The sequence below is a fragment of the Syngnathus floridae genome, chromosome 12 (genome assembly GCF_059516105.1).
Source record: "Syngnathus floridae isolate MCC-2025c chromosome 12, RoL_Sflo_1.0, whole genome shotgun sequence".
In the NCBI taxonomy this organism is placed as follows: Eukaryota; Metazoa; Chordata; class Actinopteri; order Syngnathiformes; family Syngnathidae; genus Syngnathus; species Syngnathus floridae.
In genome coordinates, this window is record NC_142424.1 from 13,351,166 (window position 1) to 13,378,906 (window position 27,741).

Below are 27,741 nucleotides of genomic sequence, written 5' to 3' on the forward strand. Positions count from 1 at the left end.
TCAGCTCGGCGTTCAACACCATCGCTCCTGGCATCCTCCAACAGAAGCTCATCCAGCTCGCGGTGCCTGCCTCCACCTGTCAGTGGATCACCAGCTTCCTGACCAACAGGAGACAGCATGTGAGGCTGGGGACCATCACATCTGACACTTGGACCACCAATACTGGCGCCCCTCAGGGGTGCGTCCTCTCCCCACTGCTCTTCTCTCTCTACACCAACGATTTTTCCTCAGGTAACTCTCCTGTGAAGCTCCTGAAGTATGCAGATGACACCACTCTTATCGGACTGATCCGGGACAGTGACGAGACTGCGTACAGACAAGAGGTGGAGCGGCTGGTCCACTGGTGCAGCAAAAACCACCTGGAGCTGAACCTGCTCAAGATTGTGGAGATGACAGTGGACTTCAGGCGAGACCCTTCACCACTTCCACACCTCACTATCTATCTGCAGTAATACTTTTCTCTCGACAGACACCTTCAAGTTCCTGAGAACCACAATCTCTCGGGACCTGAAATGTACCAGTCACATAGACTCAGAGGTTGTACTTTCTGAGACAGCTCAGGAAGTTCAACCTGCCACAGGAGCTGCTGAAGACCTTCTACACTGCCATCATCCAGTTGTCATCTGCACCGCCATCACTGTGTGGTTTGGATCGGCCACCTAACAAGACAAGCACTGCAACAGACAATCAGGTCTGCGGAAAAGACAATCGGGACCAACCTCCTATCCAAGACTTGTACCTGTCCATGACTAGGAAACGTGCAAGTAGCATCTCTACAGACCCTTCTCACTCAGGTCACAGTCTGTTCGAACTACTCTCCAGACGGCGTTACAGAGCGCCGTACGTCAAAACCAGCACACAGACATAGCTTCTTCCCCAAGGCTGTTGCTCTGATGAACTCACACCACTCATAGAGTCTCAGAGACATCACTGGGCAATAACATCCTGTTCTTGCCACTTAAATGTTAGTCACCTGAATGTTGTTAGTCACTAAAATGTTGGACAGAAGCTGAGATCAACCGGAGTCAAATTCCTTGTTTGGCATGCACAAATTTGGCCAATAAAGCTGATTCTGATTGTAAGTAGAGGTTTCACTGTACCAAGAATTGGGAAAGAACAGGTTCAAAGGTGAAAGGTATCCCTAATAGATGCTGTTTTCATTTTCGATGGAAAAAATGCCAGTTATGAAGGACAAGTTACAAATATTTTAATTTATGGTTTTTACTAAGCTTTGTGAGTCTTTCATTGCTATTATTCATTTGCCTTTGTGTTTTCCGACATGCTTATTTTATATCTTTCTATGTACCTGAGCTTGTAATTTTCTGCAAGGTATTACACGGTGTTTTGTAGATTCTTACAGAAAGGATGAGAACGAACGGTACCGGACTACCTCCTAGTCACGCGACTTTTCTTTCTTAGGTTTATGGAAGTTGTAGTTTATCTCACAAGAACAGTGTGTATAGCGTTATTGGCTACTCTACTGCAGTAAACGTCAACTCCCACAATCCATTGCTCGACACTGTGCGTTTGTTTCCTTCTCCGTAACGTGTCAGAAATATTTGCTTTGGATTCCGTTGTATTCTCCTGCAAGTCAATGTGTTCCGGACCCAAAGATGGAATCAAGAATCAAGTAAGAAATATTTGCTGTTACATTATTAACATCCGTCAGCTTTTGCTTTTTTTTTTACAGTGAGTAGTTGCCTCAAATACGTACAGTTCATGGCCGTGACACTGAAGCAGCTGTGTTCTCTAAAAATGACACTGGAACAGTCGCGCTCTCAAAAAATTAACTAAAAACAACTAACAACATCGCTTTGTTCGTCACTGTACTTTTGGGAGATAATTTCATTGACGTCAGCTCTTGGTAATTTGGAAAAACGATAAAATTCCATGTTCTGTCAATGATATCCGGAATACAGGACTGCGTTGTGTTGAAATTACCGGAGTTGAATAAATAGCTTTTAAGTGTGTTATGAAGGTAATTTGCAATACTTTTGAATACATTTTCACGTAAAGTATTCACGAAGGCGACTTGCTGCGTCTGTCCAAGTTGCTGTCTTAAATGTACAGCGTAATTGAAATTGTATTTTCCAAGAATACTGGTTTCCTTTTTAACAGCGATGTTATGGGTCAATCCCAAATAGTAACAAACCCCAAACGCCAAGATTCAAGAACGTCAAAGACAATTGTAGAATGTTTTTGTGTGAATTGTTAGAGTTTCGCTCATTCCAACTTCTTTGGCAAGAACCACACGGGAGACAAGTAAGTCCTTTTAGACACCTGCAGGCGGAGAGTCAATTCAGCGATGATCGAATGAAGGTCTGACTCTCGGCTCCTGCAAGAGCATTTTTATTAAGAGAAACAGGGTGGGGGGTAAGAGTGGACTGAATAGAGAAAGCCCTTGACCTCTAGTCAAAACATAGCCAGGGGTGTTTTACGACTTTGTGTAGGATGGGACAAGCTAGGTTATTTATCACAGGTTGCATTCCAACATAAACATAAAACTAATCTAGGTTATTTATTACAGGTTGCATTCCAACATAATCATATGATAAAGATACCCTGGAAAACCCTGACATGTACTATTCTTGGACTAGCTGCTATCTTGCCAAATGAATTTGCCGCAACTAATGCAAAAACGTAATCCTCTGTCACTTAATGTTAATTTGTTTAAGTGAGACTCTTGACCTCCTAAAATGTGGGAACTGCTTATTTCTACAGCAACCTTAAGCCATCGAGTCTTTTAGTTCTTCATTGACTATCAGCATTTTGTGGAGCGGCACCCAGAGCCACCCACAGAAACTGGTCAGAGTAGAGATGAAATTATTGATAAACCGTGATAAAAAAAAAATCCTAAAGCGACAATAAAGTGAGCCCACATTGGCACTTATGTGATAGGACAGTATTAAAAATTATTTTAATATTTTCTCCCTGAAAAAAAAACCCTCAGAAGTGATATAATGGTATTTTGGGTGGAGTCTGCTTGATTTGACTGCCGGACTTCGTCACAGAAGGAAGCTATCACAGTTTGACTCGGTTAAATTTTCCAGCGACAGCTATCTCTACGTATGACTCCTTCAACATATCACAAGCATTAGCCTCTCCGTGGCTAATTCAAGAGCAAGAAATGAGAACCGTAACCTCACAATTTTTTTGCATCCACTTACGAGCCAATTTTTTACTTCCGAACCGATGCACCAACCTCCCCCTCTTGTCTTGTCTCCTATGCCTTGCCATTCCCTGTTCATCTCGGCACTTAGCAATGTAAAAACAAGTAGTGCATTCAAGTATGTCTCCTAAGACTACCGAAACTCGAAATCATAAAGGACCATGGTGAATGTATTCGTATCGTCGATTTCAGGAAGGTGTATGGCCGGTGTTGTGCCAAAGAAGGCATCCCCGTGAAAAGCCCCTGCTGCAGGAGTGCACACGCATTGAGTGAAAGGCGGAAGCCATTGCCATGTATGGGGCAGACAGTACTGGCTTGTTTTCAATAAAAACATGAAAAATACACTTTCGTGTTTGTCAATTTCCATCTTTAAAAGCTTGGTTTCTTTTTTTTTTTTTAAGTTGTCACTCGGAGTTCTGCGAGGTGCGTTCACAGTCAGAAAACTCATGAATTGCACCAAATTGGAAGAAGTACGTGGAAGCGTACAATAATTTATTAGCCTGATTTTTTCCCCGCTCCCCAAGCAAAGTTAGGTCAAGAATAAAGTAACATTTATTTTTTGTTATAAAGGTTTGAAAAATAAAAAAAATAAAATTTGTTTTGGTTTTCTGTGTGTTACACAGAGTACTAAGGCAAAAAGTGTGACTGTTGGGGAGGCAATGTCAAATTTTCATTTTACCGACGCTCGGGGCACCGGCCAGAACGCCACTTCATGGCCAGGATGCTGGGAAATATTAGGTAGCGCAAGATAGTGGAATAAGGATAAATTGACGTTTGCACTTTATCCAGCATTCAAGTAACAGACAAAATAGAATTCCAAGTAAGGCTGAAATTGGGGTATCTACACTGTTTGGTGGTGGCCAGTAGTGTCCAATGTCCAATCAGGTGAGCTATTACAGGTTTGGGTTGGTGTGTTGATATCTGTGAGGGCCGACAGGCAGGTATGTATGGGTCTTTGAATGTGAATTTGGGATTTAGTTATAGAATTATTAGTGTGTGTCAGAGTGGTGCTAACTCTAACTTATTTTTGCAAGAACCACATGGGAGACAGTATGCCCTTTTTAAGCACCTGCAAGTGGAGAGTCATTCGTCGCTGTGCGTACAGCGATGATCGAATGAGGTCTGACTCAGGCCTCTCGCAAGAGCATTTTTATTGAGAGAAACAGGGTGGGGGTGAGAGTGGATGTGAGAGTGGACAGGATGGGGTTGAAGCCCCTGACCTCTCAAGACAGGACAAGCTAGGTTATTTATTACAGGTTACATTCCAACATAAGCATAGGATCAAACTAATCTAGCTAGGTTATTTATTACAGGTTACATTCCAACACAAGCATAGGATCAAACTAATCTATCAACCCTCACCACTTGAAATGGCTCTCTTATCCTGACACTCAGCGATGATGTCCTAAGCTCCCATCCAGTTTCCTCCTGGAGAGCAGTCGTCGCTTTGTGGGTCTTGTTACCTTGGATGTAACATGTGTAGCTGTCTCTCTGTGTAGGCCACTTGCGGCAATGTTCGTCCTTTAACAGTCACATTGATATTTGTCCAGAAAAGCTGATCACAGGTACCGTCTGCAAGTCCAGGGCGGGAAGGGTCGGCATCACTGACTGTGACAGCACGATGTTGATATCCAACTCCTCCCATGGATGCCATACATTTCGCTTCAGTGACATTCATTGCTCTGGCCTCCAAGTGAACTTGTGTGGAGGAAGGGGGGAGTTTCAAACACACATAACATCCCTCCTGTGTGTGAGCTCTCACAGTGAACTTTACATACCTGTACCAAGCGTTCGTTTCGTATGGATTTCTGGGGTCCCATGACCAGTCCTCAAGGTTCTCATCATGTGACCATCTTTTTCAACAGTCAACATTGTCATTTGGTCTGTTCAGATGAGTCCATAGACCTTAGCACGCTCCAACCACAACACAGCAGAGGATCCACCTGGCAGCCCAGTTGCTACTAGGATGACAGGGACACCGAGACATACCCTCGCCTAGTGGAGTGGGGATCGTTGTTCACTTCACCAACATTGAGACGCTCCACCTTAAACGATGAGGCCCCTTTGTAGTCAGACTTCCCCACCACTCCGAAATGAGGGGTCCAGCACTCCCTGTAGCTTGCAGTGGCTGAGGTGAATCCAGCTGGGCCGTTCAGCGATCTTCACTGCGATGGGGGTAGTCAGCAAGACTTGGAATGGTCCCTCCCACCGTGGTCTGGCCCAGTTCTTTCTTTTAATGACTTTGATGTAGACCCAGTCTCCTGGCTTGATGGGGTTGTCGACCTGTGAGGAAGAAAGATCAGGCAGCAGTAAATTTGCATTTGACACATCTGTCAGTGTCAGTCTGAGCGTTCTGATCATGTAATCTGCCAAGGACTATTCTTCATCTGTCTTTTGTAAATCTGCAGGGAACACAGGTAGTCTATATGGCCTCCTGTGGATGATTTCAAAAGGTGTTAACCCTTCTGAAGTGGGAGTGATTCTCATATAGAGCTTCACTAAGTCTAGGCACTCTGGCCAAGATCTGCCTGTTGTTTCCATGTATTTTTTCAACCTGCTTTTGATAGGAGCGTTTGCGCGTTTAACCAAGCCAGCGCTCGAAGGGTTCCAAGCGCAGTGGTTTTTTAACGTTATCCCAAGGTGTACAGCCATGTTCTGTACAACTTGGTTCACAAAGTGTGGACCATTGTCACTGTAAATGGTTTGGGGGATGCCATGACTCGGTATGATGGCTTTGCAGATGGCTTTTGCCACTGTTAAGGCATCTGCACGTTTAGATGGAACTATTTCCACCCATTTGGAAAATGCATCAATCATCACTGGGCAGTATTTGTGAGGTCCACTTTGTGTGAGTTCAATAAAATCCATGTGCATGATTTGAAATGGGTAAGACGGTTTGGGAAATGAGCCTCTCTTAAGTCTCATGTTTCCTTGTGGATTATGTTTCACACAAATAGGACATGCTTTACAACAATTTTTCAAGTAAGCATCTAAACCAAAGGTAGTGAATTGTTGATGTATGATGGACCTCATCCCTCCCGTCGACACATGGCAAGGCCCATGTGTCGCAATTGCTGCTGCCTTAAAAAGTGATTTTGATAAAACAGGTTTGTCATTGATGCGGTGGATATTATCTGCATCCAGTATTGCACCTTTTGTTGTCCACATTCGTTTTTCCACCATTGGAGCATTGCTTTGCATGTCTATCAGTATAGTTTTATCTATGAGCTGCGTGTCCTCTGAATCTATTAAAAAAAATTCATGGCCATGTTTCCTTGCTGCTGCTTCTTTAGCAATTTTGTCTGCTAATCTGTTTCTACTTGAGACTTCATCTGTGCCTGTGGTGTGAGCAGCACATTTACACACAGCTAGTTTAGCAGGTAAAAGGATGGCCTGCAACAAGTCTTTTAACAAGGAGGCATGGGTAACCGGCTTACCGGTTGATGTTGTCATCCCTCTGCACTCCCATTGTTTTGCAAAATAGAACAGAGTAGAAAATGCATACTGACTCTGTGTATACAGTGAGTTCTTTATCTTCTGCCAATTGACAAGCTCTTGTTAGTGCAATTAGCTCAGCAGCCTGTGCTTACCTGTTGTATGGAAGCTCATCTGCTTCAACAATCTGGTTTGGCAATTTCACAATTGCACAACCACTTTGATTGTTTCCTTTAGGATCCTTTGAGCATGATCCATCCACAAACCACTTTTCCCCCTCGTCAAGTGGCGTGTCACTTAAATCTTGTCTGGGCAGCTGTAGGTGTTCTGTAGCATCCAAACAGTTATGTGGGGTTCGATTCCCTGGTAACGGGATTAATGTTGCTGGGTTAAGGACTTTGCACCTCTTTATCACAATGTGTGGTTGTGACAGAAGTGTAGCAGTGTAGGATAGGTGTCTAGCAGGTGACAAAAAGTTCATTTTGCTTTGCAGTCGCAACACATCTAAGCCCAAGGTAAACGCAAACCAAAACTGTGAATCTGGGTGGATTGGCACTGAGAAAAATGCAATGCTAAGATCAATTACTGTGAAAAACTTCTGGTTAGGCTTCAAAGTGTTTAGAAGTGTGTGTGGGTCAGGCACATTAGGTTCTCTTGTCTGCACTGCATCATTTACTGCTCGTAAAATGAGTGTGGACACTCTGATGAAGGCGGAAGAAACCGCCGAAACATGTCAGGTAAAGAACCTAAAACAATTTGTTTGATATAAAAGAAACCAGTGAAGTGATTAAAAAAAGGAAAAACAAGATGAACTTAGTACAATTAACTTGTATTTGTCTTTCTGAGGAGTGGGCAGGAGCACAGCAGCAGCTGGAAATGACCTGCGATCAGTGTACAGAGCACTGATTGTCAAGGTTACTTCTGTGTCACTGAGAAAACTTTCAATATATTCATCTTGTGGATCAGTGAGAATGTTCATGGTGACATGTAATTGATTACAAGTCATTTCTGATTCAGGTCGTGACAATTGTTTTCGAGCTTTATTGAGTAAACTGCTTGGTAGCTTGGAATTCCGTTCAGGATAGATGTCATAGGAACAGCAAATCTGTTCACTTGCTTGTGCAGCATATGAGTCTACGTCTCTCACTCTACATGCTCGCATGCCATCCTTTACTGGAATTATTGCAATTCCCAACCGAGTCATCAGATCTCGTCCCAGCAGGTTTATGGGACATTTTGGGGATAGGACAAAAATGAAAAAACTCCCGTTTCATCATCTCTCACTACAACTGGATTGGAGATACTCTCCTTGTGTACCTGCCCATCAGCAGATTTCACCCAAATAGTGTTATGGGAGGCCTTTAGATTAGGGACTTTAGTTTTAATTACGGTTTTACAAGCTCTGGTATCACACAAAAACTCTACATCACTTCCTCCAACGTTTAAGGTAACGTGATTTTTATTTTAATGCACTCAGAATGTCCCATGCTGTATGGACATCTACCATTTCTTCCTCTGTAGGAGCACAAGAGGTCAAAGGAGAGGAATCTAGTCATGCTGAAAATTTGGCTTTTCCTCTGCTTCTTCCTCCACCCCTTGATTGGTTTTGTTTTACCTGACGACACTCTCTTGCAAAGTCTCCTCGTTTCCCACAGTTCCAACAGGTCTCTGAATCTGATGGGGATTTTGAATTATATGGCGGCCTGCGACCTTATTGCCCTCTACCTCTTCCTCTGCCCCGCTGGGACTCTTGGAAGAAGACTGTTGCATCTTCATCTAGTTCATCATCATCATCATTGTCTAGATGAAATACATCAGAACTTTTGCCTCTTTTGATGAGTTTTTCAGCATGTCTGGCCCACTGCATGGTCGTTGTAACACTAGCAGTGTCCACTTCCACCAAGTGTTTCCTCACCCAGTTGCGTATTTCAGGGCGGAAATTAGTGAGGAGTGCATTTTTAAGCTGTTGCTGATAAGCACTCTCAGCTGCATCATTGAATGGGATGCCACTATGCACCCTGAATTCTTTTTCAAATCTCAAGCGAAAATCATCAGTATCTTCCCCAGGCTTGTGTTTTATTCCTGCTAAATGACCATAATTCGCTCGTCTTTGAAATATAGTTCGCACTCTTTGCACAAGATCATTCCATTGTGCTGCATACTCCCCTCCCAATTGATTTCCCTCAATGGGATAGGGGAAAGGCCCCTGGTTATTTCTACCTGTATAATTTCCTCTAACCTTGGCCCAGTCTTTTCCCAAGGAAGACATTGCAGCTTCTCCTGCCTCATGCCCATTCAGTCTATAGCACATATGTCAGAGTCAAGGCCCGCGGGCCACATCCGGCCCGCGAGAAGGTTTTTTACGGCCCCTGGTATGATCTTGATTTATTATTAGAACCGGCCCGCAGACCGCAGCAAGCCGGCAACCCGCAGATCTTTTACACGCACCAATACTACATTTCCCACAATGCAACGGTGACGCACCGAGCAGTACGCTGCTTCATTTCAGTGTTTGTTATTAGCACAGCAGTCGTCAGCATAACTGTAAAATTAACTTTCAGATACCCATCAAAAATGGCAAAAAGGAAGGTGGACACTGAGAACCGGGGGTTTCAAACAAGGTGGGAGTCGGAGTATATGTTCACGGAGGTAGCAGGAAAACCTGTGTCTTCTGTGTGGAGAAAGTGTGGCGGTACTGAAAGAGTATAATCTGAGACGACATTATGAAACGAAAGACGCGGATTATTTTTTTCTTTGAAGTAAATTTAGCCCACTTTTGCTAAAATAGAAAGTTTAAAAGTTAAAGTTTAATATTTGTTTTCACTGCATGTTACTTTTGATTAATAGATTTTTGCACTTTATTTTATTGTATTTCAATCCAATTACATTTTAAAAATATTTCAGTTGCGTGGATGATAGAAAATTGCTATTATTTTTTTCTTTGAAGTAAATTTAGGCCACTTTTGCTAAAATATAAAATATAGGTTACTGATGGTGCCTTAAACAATAAAGGTTTCTTTCATTTAATGTTCATGTTATGGGGATTTTTATATAAAGGAAATTTGTCGTTTGTGTCTGTTGAAAATTAAAGATTATTGACAGAGCCATAAGAAAATATTGCTTTATTTATCTGATCATATTGGAATATATTTGTTAAGTTTTCAGTAGGTTCAATTAGGTTCACTAGACTATATGCGTCATTTAAAAAAATTTCAATGAACATTCGATCAGTCCGGCCCTCGGCTTGTAGCTAATTTTTTTATTTGGCCCTCCGTCCATTTGACTTTGACACTCCTGGTCTCACGGAATGATTCCAGCCATGTCTTCTGCCCATTTATATGGGTCTTCTGCAACAGGGGCAACCCCTTCAACTGCTTTTCTTGCCTCTTTCAAAGTCCATGGCCGAAAACCATTTGTATGTGGAGGGTAGCCTTCCCCTGCAATAGGGTTTGGCACCTGTATCATTGGGCACACATCAACATTGTCCAAATTTTGGGAAAATCTAGCAGCATTGGTCATACTTCTTGTTCGCACAGGAGTTCTAATAATGTGACCCTGACCTTTTTTGCTGTTATATGGGGGAGGGAGCAGGTCTGTTAAACTTGGATACAAGTTTTGCATAGGAGCAGAAAGCTCCTCTTGCCCCTCTGCCTGAGCTGCACCTTCAGCTGCGGCTTGAGCTGCGGCCAGGACAGCACGCCTGCGCTCTGTGGCCTCATTGTCTTCCGGCCTGACAAACATACACTCTTCACCATTATAGTTTTTGTCTTTTGAATTTGTTCTCTTCTCTCTTGTGAAGCTTTCAACCACATTCTAGCACAATTGAATTCTCTCTGTTTTCTTTCCTTTCTCAGTCCCTTTGTCTTCCTAGCCACACTCCCCTCCAAAACATCAACCACTATCTTCCACATTTCAACTTTCAACTTCCCTTCTACTCCATACTTTTTCTTCCACTGTATCGCATACAATTAAGAAATCTACTCGCCATGTACTTCTCAACTCCTTCAGGAGCTAGAGATTTATAGTTTTTATGTCCCATCTTAATTTGGTATTTTGGGTGTATACAATTTTTTCAAAATTTTTCTCTCTTTGAGGATCCTCAATGCAGGTTTAAATTGACCTTTCAACAAATTCTCTTTGTAGTCAATTTATCCTACCAGTCACACTCGCAACCACACAAGTTTCATGCAAACGGCTTGGAAAAACGGACACAAAAGAATCTACGCCCTTCTTCAATTGAGAAAAAGAAGCTCTGTTTTTTTTCTAGCCCGTTTCTTCCACTGGGAGTCAAACCCAAGCTGTTCTTTGGTCGGAAAAACGTACAAAGAAAAATCTACGCTCTTCTTTGATTAACAAAAAAGAAGCTTTGTGTTTCTTAGCATGTTCCTTCCACTGAGGTACTAACCCAAGCCCGATCCCTCAGCTTGGAAAAACAGAAAAAGAAGAATGTACGCACTTCTTCGATGAACAAAAAAGAAGCTCTGCTTTTCTTAGCCTGTTTCTTCCCCTGGGACTTAAACCCAAGCTATATCTCGTGCACCTCTACCTTTTACGCGTTTCACAACAACACAATCACACAACTTTAGGGCTTTAACTTACTTGTCCCCTGGTTTGTTGCACTGCCGGATCCCGTCAATCCACCTCTGTCAGACAAAGGCAGACCTAAGATGCTGGCCCAGCGAAGAATTTCCTTCCCAGGTCTTTCTTTAGCAGGTCCGGCTAATGGACGCTGGCCCGTCGACAGTGTACATCGTGTCGTCCTATGTCGGCCATATGGCGGGTATGAGAGAATCCGGGTCACGGCACCAAAATGTTAGAGTGGTGCTCACTCCACTTATTTTTGCAAGAACCACACGGGAGACAGTATGCCCTTTTTAAGCACCTGCAAGTGGAGAGTCATTCGTCGCTCTGCGTACAGCGATGATCGAATGAGGTCTGACTCAGGCCTCTTGCAAGAGCATTTTTATTGAGAGAAACAGGGTGGGGGTGCGAGTGGAGGTGAGAGTGGACAGGATGGGGTTGAAGCCCCTGACCTCTCAAGACAGGACAAGCTAGGTTATTTATTACAGGTTACATTCCAACATAAGCATAGGATCAAACTAATCTAGCTAGGTTATTCATTACAGGTTACATTTCAACATAAGCATAGGATCAAACTAATCTATCAACCCTAACAGTGTGGTTTCTGGACCAGAGACCAATAGCACGTCACCCACTATTATTAAAAGTTTGATACAAGACACTCAAACAGGCTAAACGAACCTAAATATATACTGTCCCATAATGGAGCGCAAGCTAGCCTTAGCGTTAGCACACACAGACAGCAATAGGAAAACGTAATAGGTACTGAGAAAAAGATAATAAAAAACACATCGAATGGCAACATCACATAACTTGCACGGACGCACACTCTACAGACGCATTCAGGAAGGCACACACTCAAAGACAAACTCTCAAAATCTTACACTCGTAACTGCCCGACAGACGGCCCACTGGCAACTAGTGCTCTAGCTCATGCTCGCTATATGCGCCGCTAAAGCCAAACGAACCCAATTTAGCTGCCCAAAAATCGCCCGCTGGAAACACAAAATATGAGTCTTATTGTACAGTGAGTTTTAGGATAGTCTGGCATGCATTATTTGCTCTTACATAGATTGCTAGGGCAAAAGTCGCTCCTACTTACAAACCCGATCGCGGAACCAATTACGTTATATTATTACGATATATTGCAAGTCAGTGTTTTTTTGCTTGCCAAGCACTTTCCACCTTCAGGATCAACATACTCAACTAACATCATGCATAGCATAGAATAGCATAGTAAAACCAAAGTGAGTCATAGTTGTGCATGAATCTCCTCTTTCACTGTGGTCCAGTACACAATATTAAAGCTTTTTAAACCCTCCCTAATACTTTTATGCTGAATAAACCTTACCCATTCCCTTTATACTCATTCCCACACAGTTCTGTGCATGTATTGTACCTTTACAGTAGTAAAAGAACAAACACATATGTTGTCATGTCCCAATTCCTCTTTCTTGGTGTAGTTCCTTTGCGCGTGACCGGCGACCACGCTTCCCTCGTCAGTCACGTCCGCAGTGATGCAGATTGTTCATAGGCCCGTCCCGCCCTGCCCTATCAACGCTCATTGCCACTGTCCCGACTCCTGCGCCCCAATGAGTTTCTTTCGTGCGCGGCAGGCTGCTGGATTATCTGCGCTTGTACTCTGTCAGCACATAGCATGGGGCGTGCCTCTGAGCAATCAGCGTGTATTCAAACGCCATTCTCCCGTCACTTATGAAGCCGCGGAACAGCAAATCCCAGGGATGAGAATTTTCCGCGGATTTCCGTGTTTTTTTCCGTCGAAAGTATCATTTTTGTGAATTGTGTAAATCCGTAGAGATTTTTTTTTTTTATATATATATTGGGGGAGGGGGATATGGAAGCGGCCGGCCAACTTTAGCCTTGGCGACTCGCGAGCATCTTTTGGCACATATCAAGCCAAAATTAGTTAAGCTGTGAGTCCAAAAAATCAGCTTGCCTCTGTAAACCTAACTCACTGACAACAGTGATGTGACAACATCCGCCTTATTTTCGGCAGCATTTTAGCGCTACTTTCGTCACATCATTTCCACTTGTTAATTTACGTTGAGAACGAGTGTTTTTACACGGCCGCAATGTAAATTTGCGATTGGGTTTTCATCACTTGAAGGCGAGTTATTTAGTTCAATAGATCTAGAGCAGACATGGGCAAACTACGGCCCGCATCCAGCCCACGGGGCCATTTAATCCAGCCTGCCAAACCTGAATAAATTGTATTATTATACCGTAATTTTTTTTTTTTCATAGTTGGGGGGGTGACTTATACTCAGGAGCGACCTATACGTAAAATTCACAGATTTCTACTTGATCATTAACACATTACTTACTTACTAGTATAGTTGATCACTTCACATGTTATTTTCACTTTAAACTGCATGAGGGCGCACTATGGCTGTGGAATAATTGGAGCCTCACTGACAATGAGTTCCATTCATTGACTTCCAGAATCAGGAGATTTAATGATTTGAAATGGTATCATCTGAAAACGGCCTTCAAAATAAAGCACCCTACCTCAAATCAAAGCACGCCTGAATAACATAAATAACATGGAGCATTCTTAACACATACTGTTAATATCTTTTAGAACAGCTTTTATTATTATAACAATTTTAATAACAAGGTACAAGTGTACATACTGTAAATATGTTTTTAGAACTGTTTTATTACTATAACAATTTTTCTATAACAAGTTATAACACTCTTAAATTGATTTTAGAACTCTTATTAATATAACAATTTTTTTATAAAATGGTACAAGTGTATGCACTGCAATTGTGTTTTTTTGAAAAAAAAATCGCGATGTAGTGAAACCGCGATAAATGAACCGCGATGTAGCAAAGGATTACCTTAATTTGAACTGCAACTGACGACTAGTCCAGCGGCGTGGCGCACACGCGGCGTTGTTTACATAAAGAACGAAGGATTCGATCGATGGATTTAATGACGTGGAGTTACAGAGATAGTTTGATAAAATTGTTGTTTATGGGCCTGTGGAATAATTTGAACTGCAACTGACGATGAGTCGGACGTAAGCGGTGCGGCGCACACGCAGCGTTGTTTACTTAAAGGAGGACGGATTCGATCGATGGATTTAATGATTTGGAGTGAAACGTGTTATTTATGTTATAGTTATTTGAATAACTGTTAATGTTACATCAGGCCCGTTCTCAGCTCCTCGTTTGTTTTTGTGTCTTGTTAGCATACCGTATCGTTTAGCCTGTTGTTGCTGGTTCTCGTGTGTTCTTGGTGTTGGATTTTGTCAAATAAATTTCCCCCAAGATGCGACTTAAATTCAGATTCAACTTGTATATCTTTTTTTCCTCTTTATTGTGCATTTTATGGCTGGTGCGACTTGTACTCCGAAGCGACGATGAGTCCAAAAAATACGGTACATTGTTTTGGGTCATTTTCCCTTTAATGACTGCATTTCCCCAGTAGATAGAGAAAAACCAGCCCGCACATTTACTCCCGGAAGCCGCGTCAGAAATTGCGGCGCTCACTCACAAGTGCGTGTACGTACTCAGCAGTACAGACCCGGCGCACTCCGCGCTCTATTTCTATCTGTGCCAAATTTCGAGTGTGGGCTGTGACGTTAGCATTCTCAAAATTCTTTCAGATACAGTTTTACGCCAAAGCCACCCACAAACCTTCCCCTGGAATCCTTCGATCAAAATGAGTGGCCCAAGGAAAAGAAAGGTGGACCCTGAGTGCTGAGTGTTTAAAAAAGAGTTGACAACAAAATATTTTTTCGCTGAAGTCCGATCAATGCCGGTTTGTCTGATATGCCAAGAAACGGTTGCAAGGATTTGGTCCACAATTTGGAAAGCGCGCTATCCGCGCCTCACAGCAAAAGCCATAGCGAATCACCTGTTATCCAATTTACTCTTTTGCGTGCTCGTTTTATTTCTTCAGTTTTAGGAAAAGGCTAAGACACCGAAACAAAATTGAGACTTACACAGGTTGGTTGAGTTCAATCACAATTCTTGTTAAGAAAACTCTGTTACCACGCTCAAGAGCAGAAAGTCTCCATTCAGAAAAGCCAACGTTCAAGGTTCTTTGGTAGGCTTATATTCAGTTGCACATGCCAGTGTGGGCCGAGTTTGATGGGTGATGAGCCAGGGGGTGTGGCAAGTTCGCAGGAGAGTTTGATTCCATGGGAGTGGGTGCTGGATCAGTGAGAGCTGGTTCCGTGGGGGTGGGTGCTGATTATGGGCGATTCGGTGTGTGGGGGGGCTGTTTTTTTCCATCCCGTCTTTCGGCGTTGGCGACCACCTTTGGCCGGGTTCTTGGTTGTTTTCCTCCTGCCGCTCTTCCTCTGGCACCTCTACTGGTTTTATCTCCAAGTGTGCTTCCTGTAAACCATTCTTGCACATACATCCACTTCGCCCACTGTCACACACCGCCCATTCATCATTCTTTCAATTTTGTCATTTTGTACGGAATTATGTGAACTTTTGGCTGTGACATCATCAATTTGTTAATGTTTCCTGACTATGCAAAGTTCTTACTCACCACTTACCATGAATTTGTTTTTGTTGTTTTGACACTATCTTTTGACAGATACTATCTTTTCATTGTAAGGCAAATCATTTCCCTCTGTCCAGAACATTTAGTAGTAATCCAAAACTGGTGTCTAGCATTAATCAAAACATAAGATATAATCAAGTACTGAACATTTTTAAACGGCTTTGGCAGTGTCCGTGATTTAGAAAAGCATCAGGCATGCATTAAAAAGTTCCTTAAGGGTCATTAAGCTATTCAGGCAATATATCAAAAAACATTTGTTATTTCAAAGTGCACAGAAATACGTATCAGATCATAAAGTTATAAAAACCTTTGTCATTACCACCTATCAAAAATGTGGTTTGAGCATATCTGGTTTTGTAGCTAGGCAGGACTTTTTGTATTTCAACCCCATTTCTTCACTACCTACCTACCTACCTACATAAATAAATAGATAAAATATTCTCGATGTGAACTTTAACTTGCTCGGGTGGTCGGATTTTGTTTTGTGTGACAGCTTGTTTCTTTTCTGTCGGTCTTTTGCGCTTTCTCGCAATAATGTACCGATCCCCTGTCCCATCTTGAGTCTTTGTACAGTTTCAACAGCTTTCAAATGACATTTCTGCTGAATGTGCGGCTTGAGGTACTCCAACTTCCATTCCTTCCATATTTTTCCCTCTGTAAAGTCGCCCGCCACTTGGCTTCACTCCATGTTTTGCAGATGAGACCGTCCTCATTCGCAAAAATCTCATCCAGTTTCACCGTTTACTCTTGTACTTGCACACACTCTGACAGCCATTCAATCTTACAAGAACTGCCGCATCTCTTATTTATTTTGGCTTGGCGAGTGGATGTGTTGCTGCTCATTTGTGTCGCCATGATTAGCTAATGATTTGCATCGCTTGACTCCGCCGCACTGTCGTTAGCTAGCTATCCTGCGCCGCACAGATGGGCAGGACTCATGTTCAGGCACTGTCAATCCTATGATTGGCTATATAGCATAAGTGAACCATATATCATTGGCTGGACACCTGTCAATTCCTGAAAGCACAGAAAGAAAATAATTCGTCCACTTAATTAGATGAGATTACGGCTAACATTCGATATTAATCAATCAGTTTATGCAGATTTGTTTTTGTGTGCGCAGTGTTGCGTGTTGTGTGGGATGTCCGATGTTGAGCCAGGAACAACAAAGATGTGGAGTATAGAGTTGGTTCTTTGTTGGCAACATCTTGGGTTATTTAATGGCGGGCAATGCACGAGGCACGGCAGCAGATGAAACAACAGCTTCCTTCTCCAGGTCAGCTTCTTTTATACTGCCCGGAAAGGCGCGAACTTGGCACATGACCATTTGGTACCAAAGTGTGGGGGGCATCACCCCCCTGTGTGTGTGTGCGTGTGTGTGTGCCTATTTGTTTGTGTTCATACAGTTGTGTGTTGTATTTGTGTTCTGATTGAGCAGTTATGTTTATATAAACTAATAAAGAGAATCGTACAGATATGAGCATCAAAACGTACATGAGATTGTCAAACCTAACAGAACATGTACACATTGCTGTTGCGCTCTCTTTAGCAGCATGGAGTTTCTTGTGCGCAGAGACTGCATATCGCAATTGCGCAGCTGCTCAGCTTAGAGGGAACACTGCTCGTAAGCATGTCTCTGTCTATGCCGTTTTAGAGGGTCCTAATGCTGTTTTATTGCACAAACGATAGTATTTATTTATCAATGGCGGAGGAGGTACTACATACTCAACGTGTTACGTGAATTCCTCTGATTGGTTTATCGTCCCGATCTGTGTAAAACATAATGTCCTCTGATTGGTTCATCGGGTCTACATTTTACACCTGTTTATTACGTCTCTGTGTGGCGGAAGCCACACAAAACAACTTTACAGATTTGCACAAACGGTACTATTTATTTATCAATGGCGGCGGAGGTACATACTTTGCACAAACTATAGTACGTATTTATTCACCAATGGCGACGGAGGTATGTACTCCTCTACGTGTTACGTCTAGTCTAGTTTTTTTTCTTTTTTTGCCTTGATCTACGTAAACCATAATGTCCTCTGATTGGTACATCGGTTCTTCATATTACGCCTCTTTATTACGGAAGCCACACAAAACAACTTTACAGATTTTGGAATTTGGTCCACACAAAAGGCGCACCTCATTAAAAGGCACACCTTCGTTTTTTGAGAAAATTAAAGACCTTTAAGTGCGCCTTATGGTGCGGGAAATACCGTAGCCAAAACTAGACGAGTGTTTTTAATCTGGCCAGCAACTACAACATACTACGAGTTAAACCATTTTGAATAACCCCTCTCCCCAAACGCACGCACGTGCGCACACACACACGCACGCACACACACACACACACACACACACACACACACACACACACACACACACACACACACACACACACAAATTCCGTAGGTAGAATAGAATAGCAGTAATGTGATAAAAATTTGTTGGACACCCTTGTCTGTTTGGATTTGTGTTAAGGCCATAGGTTTGCTTGCTGAAAATATGCCTATAGCATTTTCATAGGCTTTTTTCTTTTCTAGGGAAAGTCCAGGATGTGCCTTTGAAGTATATGTGGAAGTTGTTCACCCAGGCACACAAAGCTCAGGTAAGTTTCTTACAATTCTTTGTAGCTGCAAGAGCAACCTTTTGGCGACCAGTTTGAGGTGTAGTCTGCCTTTTGCACGACGTCAGGTGGGATAGGCTCTGCACACACATTTGCCTGTTCTGTGAGGTTTTGATGAATCACAGGTATGGTCCATCGCCTCATACCGTTGTCTGCGAATTGCTTGCTGGACTACCTTTGCGCCGGTTCATTGACCCCGTGGAGGCTTTTTTTGGTGTGTATTGGACATTGTGGAGGGGCTATGTGGCGGACCTCTCGTCTATGTTATTTAGGCCTCTCACCAGCTGCCTGCAATTAGTTATTTTTTCCCTTTATTTCAGAGTTTTGTCTTGTTGATTTGATGACTTGTATCTTGTTGCAGTTATTGGTTTTCTTTGATGGTGCCGTTGTGAGTTGGCAGCCTTTTCTTGGAGCCTATTAAGTTTGTGCCCAGGTCATCTACAGTATCTCACCAAAGTGAGTACACCCCTCTCATTTCTGCAATGTTTTAATTATATTTTGTCATGGGACAACACTGAAGAAATGACACTTTGAGACTTTGGAACTTTATGTTAAGTACCGTATTTTCCGCATTATTAGGCGCACTTAAAAACTTAAAATTTACTCAAAAACCACAGTGCGCCTTATAATGCAGAGCGCCTTATATATGGATCAATTGATGAATTTGTTGGTCCATACTGGTTATACACAGCGTTCTGCCAAATTGTTTCAGTACGTTTTAGTACAACTAGTAAATTACAAGGTCCCATCGCTTCCCAGCATTACGGCAACCGTGCTCAGGGGGCGTCACTGAATAGCTGTTGTACCCACGAGGCTATGTCATTTCAAAATAGGCTTCTCCGTTAATGTTTCAAGTAAATTTGCGGATCGATATGGAAGGGAAACATAGGTAAGCAGTACCAATGTGTTAGATTGAACTTTAGTCAGTTCCGATCATTTTACAGGAGATAGTTTGAGAAACACGATTGTTTACAGGGGGCTGCCACGACACTTTGCTGAGGCTCATGGGAGTCTGTGAGCTGAGGCTCATGGGAGTTTGCGGGTGGCTAATGCTATAATGATAGCTGCTATAGGCACGAGGCGCTTTCATTTCAAATAGGCTGCTCCGTTAATGTTTCAAGTAAATTTACGGATTGATATGCAAGGGAAACATAAGTAAGCAGTACCAATGTGTTAGATCAAACTTTAGTCAGTTCCGATCTTTTTATAGGAGATAGTTTGAGAAACGCGATGGTTTACAGGGGGCTGCCACGACACTTTGCTGAGGCTCATGGGAGTCTGCGAGCTGAGGCTCATGGGAGTTTGCGGTTGGCTAATGCTATAATGATAGCTGCTATACGCACGAGGCTATTTCATTTCAAAATAGGCTGCTCTGTTAATGTTAAATTTACGGATCGATATGGAAGGGAAACATAAGTAAGCAGTACCAATGAGTTAGATCGAACTTTAGTCAGTTCCGATCATTTTATAGGAGATAGTTTGAGAAACGCGATTGTTTACAGAGGGCTCATTGGTTATTGGCTAGTGGATGCATACCGGAGCCCTAGTCAACCTCAGTTTGTTGCCGTATAGCTTCTATTTTATGCGCCTTTTAATCCGGTGCGCCCTATATATGAAATAATTTCTAAACTAAAAAAAATTCAGTGAGGGTGCACTTTATAATCCAGTGCGGATTAAATTTACGGATCGATATGGAAGGGAAACATAAGTAAGCAGTACCAATGAGTTAGATCAAACTTTAGTCAGTTCCAATCATTTTATAGGAGATAGTTTGAGAAACGCGATTGTTTACAGAGGGCTCATTGGTTATTGGCTAGTGGATGCATACCGGAGCCCTAGTCAACCTCAGTTTGTTGCCGTATAGCTTCTATTTTATGCGCCTTTTAATCCGGTGCGCCCTATATATGAAATAATTTCTAAACTAAAAAAATTCAGTGAGGGTGCGCCTTATAATCCAGTGCGCCTTATGGTGCGAAAAATACGGTAGTCACTGTAGAGCTTGGATAGCAAAGTAAATTTGTTACTTCAAAGTACCGTAAATTTCGGACTACAAGCTGTGACTTTTTTCTCAAATTTTGAACCCTGCGGCTTATAGTCCGGTGCGCCTTATATGGCAGTAGTCCCCAAACTTTTTTGCACCACGGACCGGTTACGTGTCAGAAATATTTTCGCGGATTGGCCTTTATATAAATAAATAATACATTTATATGAAAAAATAATATGTTTATAATAAATATGTGAATACGATGAAATAAAATTATATGACTGGCATGAAAACAAGTATAAACGACATAAAAATAAAACTCACCATTACGTTGAATAAATGGGAGCACTGAGCTTGTTTCTCAAACGAGCCGGTCCCATCTAGGCATAATCGCAGACAATGACATCCGAAGTGGTTAAGGTTTGTCTTTTAATGCAGGATGCTTTGTCTCCATGTGCCGAAGCATTTTTGGAGGCTTCATTGCCTCGTTAGCTAGCCTGTTGCCACATATTATGCAGCGTGGGCTTTGCGCGTCAGAGTCACCTGTATATTTTAAGTAGGACTCCAGAAATTTTCTTTTAACAGAAGGTTTGAAAAACTATTATGGCTTTTACGCACGCCCGGTCCTACTCTATGGCGCTCTCTTTAACCTCCGTGGATGGAAGTCGGGGGCTGGCGCTCGGCCGGGTGGCTGTCCAGGGACAGTGGATGGGGCTCGGACATGGCTTTTGTGCACGCCCCGTCCTACTTGACGGAGATCTCTTTCACCTCTATGGATGGAAGTCGGGGGCCGGCACTCGGCCGGGTGGCTGTCCGGGGACGTTGGATGGGGCTCGGACATGGCTTTTACGCACGCCCGGTCCTATTCTACTGAGCTCTCTTCCACCTACGTGGCTGGAAGTGCCACCTCCGGGGATGGAAGTCAATGCCGCCACACGCCTGGAAGTCCACGCCGGTGCTTGGGGCCGTATGGCGGTGAACTATTTATGTTATAGTTATTTGATATATTTTATTTCGTGTAGCAACTAGTACAGTGGAGCCTCGGTTTTTGAACGTCCCGGTTCTCGAACAAATCGGTATTCGAACAAAAACAAGAGATTTATTTGCTTCCGATGTCGGACGAAATTCGGTTGTCAAACCTCGCGAGATGAGCCGAGGACCCGCATGCCAACTGACTCCGTTCGTTATTACGTTCTCGTTACTCTGAGGATTGCATCAACTCTAATCATGCCTCCAAAGGAAGCAAGTGGGAGCAGTAAAATCACAAAGACGCTCCTAAAGCAATGCGACGGTCGGCGCCGCGCTACGGTTGCACGTTCGGTGGTGCGCTGCAGTTGCGCGATTGGACGAAAATGTGCAAATGAAAAAATGCTTAAAGGCAGGGTTTTTTTGGCTTAGAACGGATTAATTATTTTCCATTGTTTATAATGGGAAGGTATGATTCGGAATTCGAACGATTCACTGCTTGAACAGCTTTCTGGAACGGATTATGTTCAAAAACCGAGGCTCCACTGTATATTTTGTTATCGTTACAGTTCAGTAGTTTTTGGGTGGTGAACTCTTGTTTTGTTAAATAAAGAGCCGTTTACCAAACCCACGTCTTTCCTTGTACTTTAACGCTACAATATAGTTATATACTAGACCTATGGAATAACGACGAGGCTGACGTCAGGGCGCATGCGCGGCGTTGTTGACAAAGGATGAGGAATTTGATCGATGGATTTAATGATTTGGAGTAACAGATGGTTTGATATTATTGCTTATATAATAATTATTTTATATATAATTTACATATCGTTATATGGGCCTGTGGAATACTTTGAAGTGCAAGCGCTGACAACGGCGCGCACCCGGCTGGCATTGTCGGCATAAAGGACGATCGATGGATTTAATGATTTGGAGCGAGACAGATAGTTTGATAATATTATTGCTTATATAATAGTTATTTGATACATAATTTATATATCGTTATATGGGCCTGTAGAATATTTTGAAGTGCAACCGCCGTCAGTGGTGCGCACCCGGCCGGCATTGTTGATATAAAGGACAATCGATGGGTTTAATGAATTGGAGTGACACAGATGGTTTTATAAACGTGTTATTTATGTAATAGTTGTTTGAATAAGTCTGAATGTTACGTCAGGCCTGTTCTCAGCTCTTCGTTTGTGTTTATGTCACGTTAGCATACCTATCGTATAGCCTGTTGTTGCTTGTTCGTGTCTGTTCTTGGTGTTGGATTTTGTCGAATAAATTTCCCCCAAACAGCGACTTATACTCCGGAGTGACTTGTTTATGTTTTTTTTCACGTTATTGTGCATTTTATGGCTAATGTGACCTCGAAAGATAGGGTATATAAGAAAAAACTAAATATCCCCAAATTTTAGCTGTTGCGGTTCGTAGTCCGGTGCGGCTTATAGTCCAAAATTTACGGTAACTCAAAATACAACAATGAATGTGTAGAATGTTGGCAACAAAAGTAAGTACATCTCAACTGAAAATATCCTGAAGACAAGCAGACTAAGGATATGGGTTACTGGAACCATGTTCTGTGGTCTGATGAGACCAAGATAAACATATTTGGTTCAGATGGTGTCCAACGTGTGTGGCGGCAACCAGGTGAAGAGTACAAAGACAAATGTGTCTTGCCTACAGTCAAGCATGGTGGTGGGAGCGTCATGGTCTGGGGCTGTATGAGTGCTGGTGGCACTGGGGAGATACAGTTCATTGAGGGAACAATGAATGCCAACATGTACTGTGGAATACTGAAGCAGAGCACGATCCCCTCCCTCCGTAAACTGGGCTGCGGAGCAATATTCCAACACGATAACCCCAAACACACCTCCAAGACGACCACTGCCTTCCTAAAGAAGCTGAGTGTGAAGGTGATGGACTGGCAAAGCATCAAAGTCAAAGTCAAAGTCTCCTTTATTGTCAATTCCTCTGCATGTCAAGACACACAAAGAGATCGAAATTACGTTTCTCACTATCCCAGGGTGACAAGACAGAGTTCACAACGCACATACAAGTAAACAACACAGGAAAAATAAAACAAGAAGATGAACATATAAGAGTGATAGCACGCTAGCCGCTCCCGATGCACAGCAGAGTCCGGAAAGATGACAGTCAACCAGGCCACTGCGAACACGAGCACACAGCAGGCACGCACTGTCCGGTTCGTGGATCCTATCAGGCGAACGCAACCCATCTTGTCGTCCCGCGAACGAACGTACGCCAGGAGAATGGAAGGCACGGCTGGGCGAGCTGGGTTGGCCGCAAGCCTGGCCCGACGTCTTCGCGCTGGCCCCTCTTCCGCTGCCTCGCAGACCCGCTGCCGACGCATCCCAACAATGCTCCAGGACGGAGCAGTCCGAGCTCACGACGCAGTCCAACCGGGGGAGGAAGAGCAGGCCAGTCCGGCGTCGCTCCATGACGAAGCAGTCCGAGCGCCCTTAATCTCTCCGCACCAAAGTCCAGAACGCCATAAAACCCACTTCCGCCGATGTTGAGCAGAACATGCCCGCCGCACTAGTAGCACGACGTATCACACGAAACGAACACACACAAAACTGCCGGACAAACACTCAGTAAACATTCACAAAACACCGAACGGGACAGAGAGTGGCCGCTGCGTGTGCACGCGCCGCCATCTTGAACCATTGACCAGCATGTCCCCAGACCTAAACCGTATTGAACATCTATGGGGCATCCTCAAACGAAAGGTGGAGGAGCGCAAGGTCTCCAACATCCACCAGCTCCATGATGTCATCATGGAAGAGCATTCCAGCAGCGACCTGTGAAGCTCTGGTGAACTCCATGCCTAAAAGGGTTACGGCGGTGCTGGAAAATAATGGTGGCCACACAAAATATTGACATTTGGGTCCAATTTTGACATTTTCAGTCGGGGTGTAGGGACAGCAATTTACAGATTTATTGTTGTATTTTAAGTTACTTTTAAGTAACAATACATTTACTTTGCTATCCAAGCTCTACAGTGACTGCTTAACATTGTCTCAGTGTCATTTCTTCAGTGTTGTCCCATGGCAAGATATAATTAAAACATTGCAGAAATGAGAGTGGTGTACTCACTTTTGTGAGCTACTGTATGTGTCTTTTATATATTTGTATATACTCACTCTGTGGTATAAATGCTGCTGGACAAGAATTTCCTGCGGGAGCAATCCCAAGGGATTTATAAAGTGAAATCTGTCTGTCTGATCTTGTCATGTTCCTGTCAACCAACCATCCATCCATCCAGCCATCCATCTTCTTCCGCTTATCCGGAGTCAGGTCCTGGGGGCAGCACCTTTAGGAGGGATCCCCAGAATTACCTCTCCCCAGCCACTTCGTCCAGCTCATCCTGGGAGATCCCAGCCGAGCGTGATCCCAGCGTGTCCTGGGTTGTCCCTGGGGTCACCTACCGGTGGGACATGCCCGGAACACCTCCCCGGAGAGGCGCCCAGGAGGCATCCCGTTGAGATGCCTGAGCCACCTCATCTGGCTCCTCTCAACGTGGAGGAGCAGCAGCTCGACTTCGAGTCCCTCCCAGATGACTGAGCTTCTCACCCTATCTCTAAGGGAGAGCCCGGACACCCAGCGGAGGAAACTCATTTCGGACGCTTGCATCTGGGATCTTGTCCTTTCGGTCACGACCCATGGCTCGTGATCATAGGTGATTGTCGGAGCGTAGATCGACCGGTAAATTGAGAGCTTCGCCTTTTGGCTCAGCTTCCTGTTCACCACGAAAAAAACGTTAGAGTCCGCATCACAGCAGGTGCTGTACCGATCCGCCTGTCGATCTTGTGTTCCATCCTGTCTTCGCTTGTGAACAAAGACCCCAAGATACTTGAACTCCTCCACTTGGGGCAGGATCTCATTCCCGATCCGGGGAGGGCATTCCACCATTTTCCGACTGAGCACCATGCTGCTGACTTTCATCCCAACCGCTTCATACTCGACTGTGAACCACTCCAGTGTGAGCTGGAGATCACGGCTTGAAGAAACCAACAGCACCACATTGTCTGCAAAAAGCAGAGATGATCACCAAACTGGACACCTTCAACGCCTCGGCTGCGCCTCGAAATTCTGTCCATCAAAGTTATGAACAGAATCGGTGACAAAGGGCAGCCTTGGTGGAGTCCAACCCCATCTGGGAACGAATCTGACTTACTGATGGAAATGCGAACCAAACTCTGGCATCGATGATACAGGGACCAAACAGCCCATTTCAGTTGGTTTAGCACCCTGTACTCCCGAAGCACCCGCCACAGAACTCCCCGAGGGACACGGTCGAACGCCTTCTCCAGGTCCACAAAACACATGTAAACTGGTTGAGCGAACTCCCACGCACCTTTGAGGATCCTGCCGAGGGTATAGAGCTGGTCCACTGTTCCACTGCCAAGACGGAAACCACACTGCTCCTCCTGAATCCGAGATTCAACCTCCCAACGGACCCTCCTTTCCAGCATCCCTGAATAGACCTTACCAGGGAGGCTGAGGAGTGTGATTCCTCTGTAGTTGGAACACACCCTCCGGTCCCCCTTCTTAAAGAGGGGGGGGACCACCACCGCAGTCTGCCACTCCAGAGGCACTGTCCCCGATGTCCACGCAATGCTGTAGGGGCGTGTCAGCCAGGACAGCCCCTCAACATCCAGAGCCTTTGAAAACTCTGGGCGGCTCTCATCCATCCCCGGGGCCTTGCCTCCGAGTAGCTTTTTAACTACCTTGGTGACTTCAACCCCAGAGATTGGAGAGTCCACCACAGATTCTCCTGGCCCTGCTTCCGCAATGGAAGGTGTGTCGGTGGAATTGAGGAGGTCTTTGAAGTATTCTCCCCACCGTCTCACGAGGTCTCGAGTCGAGGTCAGCAGCACACCGTCTCCATTGTTAACAGTGTTAACTGTGCACTGCTCCCCCCTCCTGAAGCGCCGGATGATGGACCAGAATTTCCTCAAAGCTGTCATTCTCTACGACCTCGCCGAACTCCTCCCACACCCGGGTTGTATCCTCAGCGACTGCCGAGGCCGCGTTCCGCTTGACCATCCGGTACACGTCGGCTGCCTCTGGAGTCCCACGGGCTAAAACGGCCTAATAGGACTCCTTTAGCTTGATGGCATCCCTTAACGCCAGTGTCCACCGGCAGGTTCGGGGGTTGCCGCCGACCACCTTACGCCTCTCACCGTGGGCAACTCCAGAGTGGAAGTGAGTCCAGCCCCTCTCAAGAGGACTTGTTCCAGAACACAAGCTGTGTGCGGATGCAAGTCCGACTATGTCTCGTCCAGTGGTTCATAACCTTTTTCCTTGTTCGCACCCCATTCAATTCACCAACCAGTTCTCGCACCCCTAACCCTAACCCTAAACCCTAAATAATTATTATAATAACAATTGGTTTACTTTACAGCTATAAGGCTTAATTAGCATTATCCCTAATGCCAATTAACACAATGACTTCTTGATTTCCAGAATGTTTCACTTTTTTCGGTTACCCGACCATTATCCCCGAAAAATTGTAAATTTCCCCCAGGGTATCCTCGCACACCCTAGGAAGCATTCCCGCACCCCTAGGGGGTGCGAGCACCCCCGGTTAAGAACCACTGGTCTAGTCAAAACTTTTCTGCCTCGCACACCAGCTTGGGCTCCTTTGCGGCCATAGGGGTGACATTCCATGTCCCAATAGCCAGCTTCTGTCACCGGGGATCGGACCACTTTGGTCGCCGCCCAGCTCTCTTTGCACATGACCCCTTTGGCCCCTCCCACAGGTGGCGAGCCTATGGGAACTTCCTGTCAATCATTTTGGAAATTAGATCATTGTTAGATGCCCATCAGAAACCAAGAGTTGTGATTGCAGTTTTTGCTTCAGAAAGTGAACCACCACTACGCAATATACGGCAGTCGAAAAGTGGGCATTCATGATGAAAGAAGAAAATGACTTTTCTGGTTTGTACATTTATAATTCTATCTTAACTTTGTGTTTCTAACAGAGCCTGCCATCCGAAGAAAATTCCCAGAGGACTTCCAAGATGAGGTGTGTTTTATTTTGCATTTCCTTATATTGTGTCTGTATATGTTTTGACCATTATCTGTAGTTATCAGCATTGAATCACATTGCATCTGTGGTAGAGTTTCTTACACTTTCTCGTACCGCTTGTTCTAACTTTGAAACTGTTTTTTTTTTTTACGTAGATTGGGTTGTTAAGTATTTTATAATTGGGGCTTTAATCCATCGTGATCATCGTGGGGACTTCCTGTTCGACATGGGAATATAAGGGTCTCTGTATGGATATGTATCTCGGCCGAGGGTTGCCTGCCTGAATTGTACGTGTTCCCTTCTAAATTATCTTCACCCCCTGTTGCATTTCAAATTAAATTGTGCAGCTTGGCAAGTTTGGCAATTTGTTGCAT

At 44.1% G+C, this 27,741-nt stretch overlaps 1 protein-coding gene across 3 annotated transcripts in view; it reads left to right on the forward strand.

The window, feature by feature from the left end:
* Positions 1-1,496: 1,496 nt before the first annotated feature.
* Positions 1,497-27,741, forward strand: part of dennd1a (DENN/MADD domain containing 1A) — a 113,034-nt gene continuing 86,789 nt past the window's right edge. Inside the window, exons 1-4 of one of the 3 annotated variants that reach the window (XM_088392383.1) lie at positions 1,555-1,630; positions 18,277-18,341; positions 18,721-18,815; positions 27,321-27,364. Coding sequence is in view for 2 of the 3 variants with exons in the window: in XM_088392380.1 (XP_088248506.1) it covers positions 16,951-17,006; positions 18,277-18,341; positions 27,321-27,364 (165 nt within the window). In the remaining variant the exon portion in view is untranslated. Of the gene's footprint in view, positions 1,631-16,911; positions 17,007-18,276; positions 18,342-18,720; positions 18,816-27,320; positions 27,365-27,741 lie in introns of those variants that run through there. The other 2 variants (XM_088392382.1, XM_088392380.1) reach the window with 2 other exon arrangements.